Genomic DNA, 13,482 nt, shown 5'->3' with positions numbered 1-13,482 from the left:
GAGATGGTTTGGGATGAGTCGGACCGCAGAGTGAAGGAAAAGCAGCCAACAAGTGCTCAGCATGTGGGAACTCCATCAAGACTGTTGGAAAAGCATTCCAGGTGAAGCTGGTTGAGAGAATGCCAAGAGTGCAAAGCTGTCATCAAGGCAAAGGGTGGCTATTTGAAGAATCTCAAATATAAAATATATTTTGATTTGTTTAACACGTTTTTGGTTACTACATGATTCCATATGTGTTATTTCATAGTTTTGATGTCTTCACTATTATTCTACAATGTAAAAAATAGTCCAAACAAATAGTACTGTACATTAAATAAAATAAAACACAAAAAACAGATGGCCATGCTTTGTAATGTTCTGAAACAAGAAATGTATTAGTAAGAAATAATGTGTTATATTGCTCAATTTAATTTAATTTATTGTGACCTGAGTCTTTTAACTCAAATTCGACAACAGAAAGGGAGGAAAACCCTTAAAACAGTACAATCAGTGCTGTAGAGGGGAAACGTTTTCTTCCAGCAGTGAATGAACATACACTGGCGTTTCCATGGGAACTCTTGGCAAGCTTTCTGCAGAATCATGTAGATTAGGAGCACATCTTGTACCCACAGTGGCACTGGGCTAGAAGACTGTTGTAACATAGGACATCTTGACAACATTCACATTAACCTCAGCTCACTTAGCCGTTTATACAGATGTATGACTCAACTCAACTGATACATCAGCGTAGTCATGCTAAACCACAACAGACCGAGAGATGGGCCTGATATTCATGATCAGCCATTTAAAAATAGCAAGAGATAACCAGCAGATAAACATAGATACTATTGAAATGCAAGCTGCATGTGTATCATCGTCAGGAGGCCGAACATCTTTAGGAGTGTTTAAAACATCCTCAATGAATAGATGGACATATATCCACAATAATGGTATACATTCATACATTTCTATCATTGTTGAGTAATCTGTTGAATAGTTTCACAGTAACACCAGTGAGGTAAGCAGATAGAGGTGGCGGAGGGAGGAGCAGTAGAAGTTGTGAAAGTTGGATTGTTATGAACTAGCAGCTCTCTCTTTGTCCTCACAATGTCATGTCATGCTCGTCTCGCTCCGTACTAGTCGATCCAGACTGAGGCAGTGGCTCCCTTTCCCTCCCTCCCTCTTTCTCCCCCTTTCCCTCCCTCCCTCCCTCCCTGCCATTCTCCCACTCTCTGCACATCAACAATGGGGGCCTTGTCACAGCCCCTCCAGCACCCAGCGCTGCCTCTCCACTGCAGATACACATGTTCATTAGTATTCTCTGCAGTGGAACATCCTAAGTGGTTTACAAACAGTCTTATCACTGTCCTTGGGCCCTCCAGGAGGCTGAAACATCCTATCGTCAAATTATCACACCACACAGAGATGCCTGTTTATATACTGTATAGCGAAGTCAAAGGAAAGGTGATAGTAATTGTGAAATTATATTACAAAAAAGGTATATCTATTACTCAATCATGAAAGCTGGATCTAAACGTTTTGAGGTCTAGGCAAAGGCTATGCCTACAACTGATAGAGGGACTGAACTTGAATCACCATGCTAACTTTGCAAAAAAAAGCAGAAGGACACAGCGAAAAACATCAGCATACTATAAATACAGACTTCTACAGAAGCAAGACATGAAATGAGGAAGTAATTCTGCCACAGCACCCTTAAAATGTTGAATAAAAGCAGGTCACACTAATTTGGTGCTCTGATGTTTATGTAGCCTTGCTTTCTTTCGTTCCCCTTATGACGACATCAGAGCTCCCAATTAACAATGCATTCCAGGTTTCTACAGGGTTAGTTGGCTAGGAGGAATGCTGTGCTCCACATAGAGTCCCAAATGGGAGAATGGGGAATTCTGTGGAACAGTCAGTGATGGACTTTTTTGTCTCTCCGGCTGAGTCATGGTAATTGTCTGACAAGTGGAGTGAGTCAGTGAGGAAGAGAGTCACACACAGGAAGAGAGTCACACATACAGGACCGTTAGGGTGGTATCCCTGGGGAGTGGTGCCCTTGACCTGTGTGGTAGGGTCATATCCACTTTGGTGGGGGGACTCTTGACGTTTATCCATGATGTCATTTCTCGGTTCCTGAAATATTTTCTAAGTACTTGAGGAATGAGAGCTTGAGGAAGTGACAGAAGAGGATATAGCGATACATCAGATACAACGTCGATACGATGCTCGTCATATGTGGCAGGGCTTGCAGATGATAACGGATTACCAAGGGAAACCCAGCAGTGAGATGCCCAGTGATGCAGAACTCCCAAACAAGTTAAATGCCTTTTATGCTTGCTTCGAGGAATACAACACTGAGTCTTGCGTGAAAGCCCGTTTTTCCGGATTACTGCATGATCTTGCCCTCTGTGGCCGATGTGAGTAAAACTTTTAAAACAGGTTAACACTCACAAGGCCGCCAGGCCAGATGGAATACCAGTGTGCGTTCTCAAAGCATGCACAGACCAGCTGGCAAGTGTCTTCACTGACATTTTTTATCTCTCCTTGCGTCAGTCTGTAATCCCAATACGTTGCAAACTGATGATGGGGAATCTCTTATCTATTATGCGCATTTGCTTACATTATTAAAAACTATGGAGGCCTTGACAGCAGAAAGTTCTCAGAAGGCTGCAACCACACTTGCCACATTGTCTTTAGACATGTCTGGTTTTATTGTCTGACACCTCACCCCCTGATACTGAGTTCGTGGAAAGACAGGATTAGGAAGAATACTTTGTTGTTGCTAGGGCAAGTTCAGGGTCAGGGGTAAACATCACGCTATGGGAAGGGAGTGCTAGTATAAAAAGGCAGAGATTGTTTTAGACACTTTGCAGAACTTATGAAGAGCTATACAAATCCTGTTGACTCTTAACTTCTGCCTGCAATTGCATAACTAAAGATATTTTACATTTACTCAGAAGCCGTTGTCTGTGTCATTTTCTAAAGTTTAAAGTTTGTTTAGGAATAAGAGAATATCAGCACTGTGCAAAGAACTGTCAACACTGACAACCATTGTCCCTGTTCCCAAGAACTCCAAGGTGACCTGCCTAAATGACTATCGCCCTGTAGCACTCACATCAGAAATTATGAAGGCTTTGAAAGGCTGGTAATGACACACATCAACACCATCACCCCAGACACCCTGGACCCACTCCAATTCATCTACTTCCCCAACAGATGATGCAATCTCAATTGCACTTCACACTGCCCTCTCCCACCTGGACAAGAGGGGAAATAACTATGTAAGATTGCCATGTGTGCTTAGTCTCCTCCTGTTCTCCCTGTTCACCCACGACTGCATGCCCACGTACAACTCCAACACCATCAAGTTTGCTAACGATATGCCGGTGGTAGGCCTGATCACTGACACCGATGAGACAGCCTACAGGGAGGAGGTCAGAGACTTAGCATTGTCGTGCCAGGATAACAACCTCGCCCTCAACGTCAGTAAGACCAAGGAGCTGAACGTGGACTACAGGAGAAAGAGAGGAGAGCACGCCTCCATCCACATTGCTGTAGTGGAGCGGGTCGAGCGTGTCAAGTTCCTTGGCATCCACATCACTAAGGACTTAACATGGTCCACACACACCCACACAGTCGTGACAGTGCCTATTCCCCCTCAGGAGGCTGAAAAGATTTGGCATGGGCCCTCGGATCCTCAAACAGTCTGACAGCTGCACCATCGAGAGCATCTTGACTGGCTGCATAACCGCTTGGTATGGAAAATGCACCGCCCTCGACCACAAAGCGCTACAGAGGGTGGTGTGGACAGCCCAGTAAATCACTGGGGCCGAGCTCCCTGCCATCCAGGACCTCTATATCAGGCCGTGTCAGAGGAAGGCCCAAAACATTTCCAAAGACTCCAGCCACCCTAGGCATAGCCTGTTCACTTTGCTACCATTCGGCAAACGGTACCGAAGAGTCAGCTCTCAAACCAACAGGCTCCGAGACAGCAGACTTATGGCTTCGGGGTAGAAGCTAAATATTTAAATAAATGGTTACCTGGACTATCTGCACTGACCCTATGCACACACACTACTATACACTGAGTATACAAAACATTAAGAATATCTGCTCTTTCCATTACATACTTTAGACTGATCCCTTATTGATGTCACTTGTTAAATCCACTTCAAAATCAGTGTAGACGAAGGGAAGGAGAACGGTTAAAGAATGATTTTTTAAGCCTCAAGACAATTGAGACATGGATGCTGTATGTGTGCCATTCAGAGGCTGAATGGGTAAGACAAAATATTGAATGCCTTTGAACCGGGTATGGTAGTAGGTGCCAGGCACACCAGTTTGTGTCAAGAACTGCAAGGCTGGGGGGGGGGGCAACTCAATATTAGGAAGGTGTTCCTAATGTTTAGTAAACTCAGTGTATATACACACACATACTTTTACACTCATATGCTGCTACTAATCTGTTCTCAATTTTCCTCTTATTATCATAATCTATTCTGATGCCTAGTCACTTTACCCTGCATTCATTTACATATCTACCTCAAATACCTCATACCCCTGCACATTGATCTGGTACTGGTACTCCCTGTATATACAGTGCATTCGGAAAGTATTCAGACCCCTTGACTTTTTCCGAATTTTGTTACGTTACAGCCTTACTCTAAAATGGAATAAAAAAACGTTTTCCTCATCAATCTACACACAATACTCCATAATGACAAAGCAAAACCATGTTTTTAGATTTTTTAGCAAATGTATTAAAAATACAACACTGAAATATCACATTTACAAAAGTATTCAGACATTTTACTTTGTTGAAGCACCTTTGGCAGCGATTACAGCCTTGAGTTTTCTTGGGTATGACGCTACAAGTTTGGCACACCTGTATTTGGGGAGTTTCTCCTATTCTTCTCTGCAGATCCTCTCAAACTCTGGTCAGGTTGGATGGGGAGCTATTTTCAGGTCTCTCCAGAGATGTTTGATCGGGTTCAAGTCCGGGCTCTGGCTGGGCCACTCAAGGACATTCTGAGACTTGTTCCGAAGCCACTCCTGCGTTGTCTTGGCTGTGTGCTTAGGGTCGTTGTCCTGTTGGAAGGTGAACCTTCTCCCCAGTCTGAGGTCCTGAGCGCTCTGAAGCAGGTTTCAAATCAAGGATCTCCCTGTACGTTGCTCCATTCATCTTTCCCTCAATCCTGGCTAGTCTCCCAGTCCCTGCCACTGAAAAACATCCCCACAGCATGATGCTGCCACCACCATGCTTCACTGTAGGGATGGTGCCAGGTTTCCTCCAGTTGTGATGCTTGGCAGTCAGGCCAAAGAGTTCAATCTTGGTTTCATCGGACCAGAGAATCTTGTTTTTCATGATCTGAGAGTCTTTAGGTAACTTTTGACTAACTCCAAATAGGCTGTCAGGTCCCTTTTACTGAGGAGTGGCTTCCGTCTGGCCACTCTACCGTAAAGGCCTGATTGGTGGAGTGCTGCAGAGATGGTTGTCCTTCAGGAAGGTTCTCCCATCTCCACAGAGGAACTCTGGAGCTCTGTCAGAGTGACCATTGGGTTCTTGGTCACCTCCCTGACCAAGGCCCTTCTCCCCCAATTACTCAGTTTGGCCAGGTGGCCAGCTCTAGGAAGAGTCTTGGTGGTTCCAAACGTGTCCATTTAAGAATGATGGAGGCCACTGTTCTTGGGGACCTTCAATGCTTTTTTGGTACCCTTCCCCAGATCTGTGCCTCGACACAAGCCTGTCTCAGAGCTCTACGGACAATTCCTTCGACCTCATGGCTTGGTTTTTGCTCTGACATGCACTGTCAACTGTGGGACCCTATATAGACAGGTGTGTGCCTTTCCAAATCATGACCAATCAATTGAATTTACCACAGGTGGACTCCAATGAAGTTGTAGAAACATCAAGGATGATCAATGGAAACAGGATGCTCTTGAGCTCAATTTTGAGTCTCACAGCAAAGGGTCTGAATACTTACGTATATAAGGTATCTGTTTTTATTTTTAATAAATCTGCACAAAAAAAATTACCTGTTTTCCCTTTATCATTACGGGGTATTGTGTGTAGATTGATGAGGAAAAAACTTCATTTAATCAATTTTAGAATAAGACTAACGTAACAAAATGTTAAAAAAGGGGTCTGAATACTTTCTGAATGCACTGTACATTGTGGATAAAGAGTTACCTGTCTAACAGAACACAGAGGGTGTTCTTTAATGGAAACCTCTCGAACATAATCCAGTTAGAATCATGAATTCCCCAGGGCAGCCGTCTAGGTCCCTTACATTTTCAATCTTTACTAACGACATGCCACTGGCTTTGAGTAAACTCATTCTGATTGGCTAGGCCTGGCTCCCCAGTGGGTGGGCCTATGCCCTCCCAGGCCCACCCATGGCTGCACCCTTGCCCAGTCATGTGAAATACATACATTAGGGCCTAATTTACTTATTTCAATTGACTGATTTCCTTATATGAACTGTAACTCAGTAAAATCTTAGAAATTGTTGCTTGATGCGTTTATATTTGTTCAGTATATTTTGAATGTAATATCTTGTTGTTCTTGTCTCAAACGGTTCTTTACTTTGTCATGTATTTGTATGTTTTATGTGGACCCCACGAAGAGTAGCTGCTGCATGTGCAATAGCTAATGAAACCTAATAAAACTAAACTACTATATGTGGGGCTCACCTTGTCCAAAATGAACTTGTTCAAGTAGGGCATGTAGCCCTGTGTAGAGACGGGGCCTTCGTCGTCATCTTTGAAGTGCTCCTCAAGGGCGACCGGGTCATGGGGGATCCTCATCACAGTGCACAAGTTATGAGAGAGCACCTGCAATGGGGAAAAAAAACATTTTTTGAGGTCCACCCCAAAGTGCTGCATGTCATGACACTCACCTGTTTTGATCAATGAGAGAAGATTTGAAATAGACAAGATGGCGGTGTACACATTGTTGGATTACTTCATGGAGCAGAACATTTATTTATTTTAAAGAGCGACAAATCCCTTTGAAAAACGACCTATGTGGCATCAATATGAAGAGGTGATTTTTTTTTGTCATCTATAAATAAGGGCAAACCACCTGGTACCGACAACCTAGATGGTACATTTCTGAGGTTGGTAGCAGAATACATTGGGACTCGTTTGCCACATCTTCAATTTAAGCCTAGAAGACGGAGTGTGCCCTCAGACATGGAGGGAGGCAAAGGTCATTCCGCTATCCAAGAATAGCAGAGCACCCTTTGATGGTTCAAACAGCCGACCAATCAGTCTGTTAAAAGTGCTTAGCAAACTTTTGGAATAAATTACGTTTGATGAAATACAAAGTTATTTTACAGAAAACAAATTAACAACAGACTTTCAGCATGCTTAAAGGGAAGGGCACGCAACATGCTCGGCTCAGACAAATGACTGATGATTGGCAGAAATAAATTGATAGTAAGAAGATTGTGTGAGCTGTTCTGTTAGACTTCAGTTCAGCTTTTGATGTCATTGATCATAACCTATTGCTGAAAAAACATAGGTGTTATTGTCACGTTCGTTGAATGACGGGTCAGACCAAGGCGCAGCGTGATATACGTACATGTTTATTTACACTGAATAAACACCACAAAAAAACAAAAAAACGAAAACGAAACGAAACGTGAAGTCCAAGGTAGTATACAAAACAATCCTTACACGGAACAAGATCCCACAACCCACTAGTGCCAATAGACTGCCTAAGTATGATCCCCAATCAGAGACAACGAGCTACAGCTGCCTCTGATTGGGAACCACACCGGCCAACATAGATCTACACATAATAGATCGAAACATAGAAAACACACACCAAAGAATATACACACCCTGACTCAACATTTAAGCGTCCCCTGAGTCAGGGCGTGACAGTTATGACTTGCATCCTCTGCCTTATTATCGATTGAGAGTTATCTAATAGACCAGAGGGTTTTCATTATTGGAAGCCTCGCTCATGCAAATTCAGTTGTGTGGTGTACCGCAGGGCAGCCGGCTAGGGCCATTAGTGTTACTAATGACCTTCCACTGACCTTGAATAAAGCCTGTATGTCTACGTATGCGGACGACTCAACAGTATACAGGTCGGCTGCAACAGTAAAATAAATAACTGACACCCTAACATAGAGCGCCAGTCAGTTTTACAATGGGTAACTAGCATTAGGCTGGTGCTAAATATCTCAAAAATGAAAAGCATCATTTTTGGGAGAAATCCCTCGCTCAATGCTAAACCTCATTTAGATCTATTATTGAATAATGTGGCGATTGAGCAAGTTGAGGAGACTAAACTGTTGGGTCTAACCCTAGATACCAAGCTGTCATGGTCAAAACATATAGACTCAATGGTTGCTAAAATGGGAAGAGGTCTGTCCATGATAGGGCGTTGCTCTGTCTTCTTGACATCTCAGTCGACCAGACGTGTCCTACAGGCCATAGTTTTGTTGCACCTGGACTACTGCCCAGCTGTGTGGTCATGTGCCGCAAAGAGGGACATAGGTAAATTGCAGTTGGTCCAGAACAAAGCAGCATGTATCGCACTTAGATGTACACGGAGGGCAAGTGTCAGTAAAGTGCATGTCAATCTCTCCTGGCTCAAAGTTGAGGAAAGATTGACTGCATCACTATTGGTCTTTGTGCAAGGACCAGCCTTTTGCAGGTCTACAATTTTATCCCTGATGTCCTTACACAGCTCTCATGCAATAAAATGCAAATGAATTACTTAAAAATCATTCAATGTGATTTTCTGGATTTTTGTTTTAGATTCTGTCTCTCACAGTTGAAGTGTACCTATGATAACAATTACAGACCTCTACATGCTTTGTAAGTAGGAAAACCTGCAAAATCGGGTGTATAAAATACTTGTTCTCCCCACTGTATGTATATATATATATATATATATATATATATATATTATACTCACACTCAGTAAACGTCAACAGGTGTCCCATAATAAACTAGAATTATCAGGTCATCTTAGTCCACTTTAAACATCCACAAGTACTTTACATAAACCACTGACACCTGACATCCACTGGATTAGTTTGATTAAATCAGGTGTAATACACAATTAGCTTAATTGGTATATACAGCCTGAAACTAATGCCTGCAAGATCGTGTAAATGTTCCTTACACGCCAGAATGTTGAATCAAATTGTTTAAACTTACTCTACCGGTTGTCTGTGTGGTTTGTTGTTTGATCAGCTCATCAAAATATCCACAGGAAAGTATTGTTTACCCAACTTTCTAGAGAGGCAGTAGGTAGTTTTTAGAGAGCTCGTTCAGGGCACCTAGGTAGTTAGTTTTACATTGGATATTTGGTATATATTGTCAATAGCTATTGAACCAAGAATACCATGAGAATGAAAATGGAATATTCTGAATCAGTGGATGATTATTTTTTGACGCAAAAAAAAACTAAATAAAAGTGTTGATTGTTCTCCATCCTCCCCTGATTCAGAATATACCATTTTCATTGTCATGGTTCAATAGAGAGAAATAGTAATGGCGTCTTTTTGTAGGCACAAACTCTGCCATGGTTCATTACACAAAGCCTATGTGGAAATGAATGGCGTTTTTGTTGGGTTTTTGGATAAACGCATAAAATAAGGTCTGTGGTAAACAGGTTTCGGAGATCATTTTTTGTTCTATGAGATAATCTTCATCAGCTAGTCACTTTTTGTGCATTTTGAAGCATTTATGTAATTTTAAAAAAGCACAAAAGCTTCTTAATTCATAAAAGGTCATGTTAACTGATATCTCAGAACAAAACTTATAAGATCTCCCAAGCTTTTGTTGCTAATTTGTTAGCCTGCCATCATTCACTTTGAACTGAACTGTGTGTTTACAGGCAGTTGCAACAGCGTGACTTTAGATGATTAGAACGCATTCACCAACAGCCACAAAATACACCTGAATGGATTTCTGCAAATATGTAAACACCACGGGAGTCCTCTTACATTTGGGAACTTTACAGTCCTATTGATCAAGTTATGCACATCAACAAGATCAACAAGTAATGCTAGCCAGAGCAAGATGAGCTCAAAAATAATTAGATATACCCTCTCAAACTTTTTCAGCTAGTTGGCTGTCAAAATTGCACTGATAAACAATGGGGGAATTGTAGCCTCCTCGTCCTTCTGCAGCTTGCCTGCCAATGCATGATTGTCACAACCAAGCACTCAAGCTAACTGGCTAAAGTTGTCTATCTTGCTCGCTAGCTACTTCCAGACACAAATGAGAGAACACCTCACTCTGTCCATTTTACTCGCCGTAGCAGAGCTGGTTAGGCTGTTTACATGTTGTTATCTATTACTTTTGCCTATGTTTACTGACACCGGTCATATTCAGCGGGTGTTGAGCGTTAGTAAATTAATCAGTTGTTCTGCGCTCTGGCACACTCAGACGAGAGTGCTCTGAAATCAGAGTAGATAGCCAGAGTGAATTTGTGTGTATAGCCACCGAAAAATTATGAGGGAAAAAAGTCAGTCACTCACCCACTCCTCCAATGGCATTACATGACATCCTCCTAGCAGCTAGCTAGTTATGTAGCTAACGTTAGGCTCCGTGTTTTTAGCTTGCTACATAAATAGATATGCTAGCCTATTAGCCACATTATGACTGACTTGCGATCATTGCCCTTGATATTCCCAGCCTTAGTTACATTCGTCCGTTTTTGTCCAGAATATTGAGTCATTGAAACTGAAACAGTGCATCCCGAATGGAGGCAGCAAACAATGTACCAGGCCAGCTGTAATCTCCAACCTGATAGCAATATTTTTTGGACTACCGTGAAATGTATTGGTGAATTATATTATCATGCATTGAACTGCAACCATCTATTCTGCCAACAATGCCTTGGTGTACATCATGGAACATTGAGTCAAATATAACCTATTTTTAAATCCTCTTATAAAGTTGGTTTTGTAGCATAAACTGGGAATTTGATATTTATGACAGATATGATTGTCTGTTTCACATCTGCAAAGTAATTAAAACGCTGTCAGTTCCACTAAACTTTAGGTCACCGGTTACTTAGTGTACTAAACGTGAAATATTTTTTGCAATGGGAAGTAATAGTTGTACATTTCGATTGGGAAATGCTTAATGGTTGTGTTTTTTTTATTCTTATGATTGGGACCTACTGGCTTATTATGTCTGAGTTTACGGACTGCTTATCCTTTAACATCATGCTGTGTGTGACTGCTGTCTTTCCATCAGCCCTATGCTGTGGTGCCTGGAGAAGTGGGTATACTCTAACTTCGCCAAAAAGTTCCCAAACAGCCTGCCCAGCGAAGGAAAGGCACCCTGTGTAAAAAATGTTTTCCTGTGGTTTATGAGTTTTCCAATAGTTTTTTCCACTCAAAATCACCTTTTTTTAAATAGAAAAAAGACAAAAATGTGATGGTCTAAGTCTACAACAATGCTTAAACCACATCAATCTGATTGGGTGGTCATGTCAGGGCCTGGCTCCCCAGTGGGTGGGCCTCTGTCCACCCAGGCCCATCCATGTCTATGCCCCTGATGCCAGTTGCGCATCACAAATAGCCTACTAACCACCACTTCGGACCAAAAACTTTTAAAATACCTAGTTTGCATACCCATTGTTGCCTTAGTTAGCGTTTAATGGTAAATATCATACGTTCAAACGTATTTCCTATCCTACCAGCTCCCGATGTCATTCTTCTGTGAGCTGCTCCATGCGAAAACCAGTTGAGAGCTGCACACTCTTGCTGCCTTCTCATGATATTCCGCTGAAACTAGGCTGTGTGAGCAGCGCACATGTGAATATATTTCACGTGCTTTGCGATTGTGTAAACTACTTTGTGCCCGATTTCTCCATTGTACTACATTGATAAATCGTATACCTCCACTACACTAATTTGATTTACATCAGTAGTGAGTATACGCAATGCCCACTGAAAACAAAGTGGGCATACGGTTTATACCTTCCACTACACCATTGGGTCTTTGTGTTTTACAAAAAGTGCCCTCCTAAATGAGTGCGATGGTATTACGGTTGCTGTCCCTTTCAGAATCACGAAACTTTTACACACTGAAGCCCTATGGGTCACTGCGCAAACATGTCTATAATAGATATAAAGGCTGTTAAAATATTAATGTTTCAAGAAAGGAGTGTATATATTTGGACTGGCCAAACGGTTTTATGTGCTGACTGAATTGAAGCTGATTTTTTATATTTTTTACTCCGCTGGTCTCGGGAACAGATTACGCGTCCTCACGGTCCGAGACAGTCAAGACAGAGTACAAATGTATCCGACACCGAGACAAGACCGATACACTCAACATGTGGTCTCGAGACGGTTTCGAGTACTACAACACTGCTTTCCTGTGACTATTTTGCCTCAAATTATTTCGACCAGCTAGCTGAAAGACAAACCGCACAGACAACCGATAGAGTAAATTTAAATTTAACTTCAATCAACATTCTAGCTTTTCAGACATTAGTTTCAGGCTGTATATGGGCTACCAATTAATTGTGTATTACAGCCTGATTAAATCAGACTACCACCGGATTTGAGCTGTAATAGACAGGCAAATGATTTGGGAGAAAATGAAATAATCCCAAACTCATCCTCTACTACTAGTAAAAGGGTCTGTCCAAAATCAGGTGGCCTTCCCTATGATGCCAACCTCGCTGTTCAGGACGGGTTTCCTGCTTGAACATTGCAACATTGTTTAGTAAAACAATGAAGAAGAACACGACGTGCCTGGGTTTGTTTGAAAAAAAAAAACACATTTCTAGATAAATTTACTTCCATACCTTTAACTGCGACTTGGACACTTTCCCGCTTTTGTCCACGTCCAAAGCTGTGAAAGCATGCCATATTGACTTTAAAAGTTCGCCCCGTAGTGCCATTGCGCTTGCTGCTTGGTTGACTACAGCAGTTAGTTTATGATACTAGGATACGATCAGACAGTCACATGACAAGCTGCACTTGCGTGTCCAGCAATGTCATGAAAGTGCTAGGTTGTAGCACCGCTCAGCGCCGAGGGAGAGCGCAAACGTTTCTTCTTCTTACATTTTAGTCATTTAGCAGACGCTCTTATCCAGAGCGACTTAGTTAGTGAGTGCATACATTTTCATACTGGCCCCCCGTGGGAAACGAACACACAACCCTGGCGTTGCAAGCGCCATGCTCTACCAACTGAACTACAGGGGGACTTTCTTCGGTGAGTTTTAACGGCGGTTGGCATCCAATGTTGCATTACCGGCCATAACTGAACTATAGCATTAATCCATGATACAAAATGGGAAAAGGGGAAACAGGAAAAAATTGTATACATTTTTTTTATTACCCTACCAACTAACCCTACACTCATTAAATCCCACCACCTTATTTCACTAATTTAACCCTATCTGATCCTACCCCAGGCCAATGACCTGAGAGGATGGGACACTACCACTCAACACTGTAACTGTAACTCTTCTGAAGTCAAATCTCGCATCCTCAAGTACTTCGCTGC

General features: G+C 42.2%; 1 protein-coding gene across 1 annotated transcript in view; it reads right to left on the bottom strand.

The window, feature by feature from the left end:
- The window catches only part of swap70b (switching B cell complex subunit SWAP70b), a 30,318-nt gene extending 17,409 nt beyond the window's left edge, over positions 1-12,909 (bottom strand). Inside the window, exons 1-2 of the mRNA XM_041837733.2 lie at positions 12,779-12,909; positions 6,676-6,816 (exon numbers count right to left, since the gene is read on the bottom strand). Coding sequence (XP_041693667.2) covers positions 6,676-6,816; positions 12,779-12,874 — 237 coding nt within the window. The 5' untranslated portion in view covers positions 12,875-12,909. The remainder of the gene's footprint in view (positions 1-6,675; positions 6,817-12,778) is intronic.
- Between the last annotated feature and the right edge of the window lie 573 nt (positions 12,910-13,482).

Source organism: Coregonus clupeaformis, chromosome 19 (assembly GCF_020615455.1).
Source record: "Coregonus clupeaformis isolate EN_2021a chromosome 19, ASM2061545v1, whole genome shotgun sequence".
Lineage (NCBI taxonomy): Eukaryota > Metazoa > Chordata > Actinopteri > Salmoniformes > Salmonidae > Coregonus > Coregonus clupeaformis.
The sequence above is the reverse complement of the archived record's forward strand: the minus strand, read 5'-3'. Positions and strand labels throughout refer to the sequence as shown.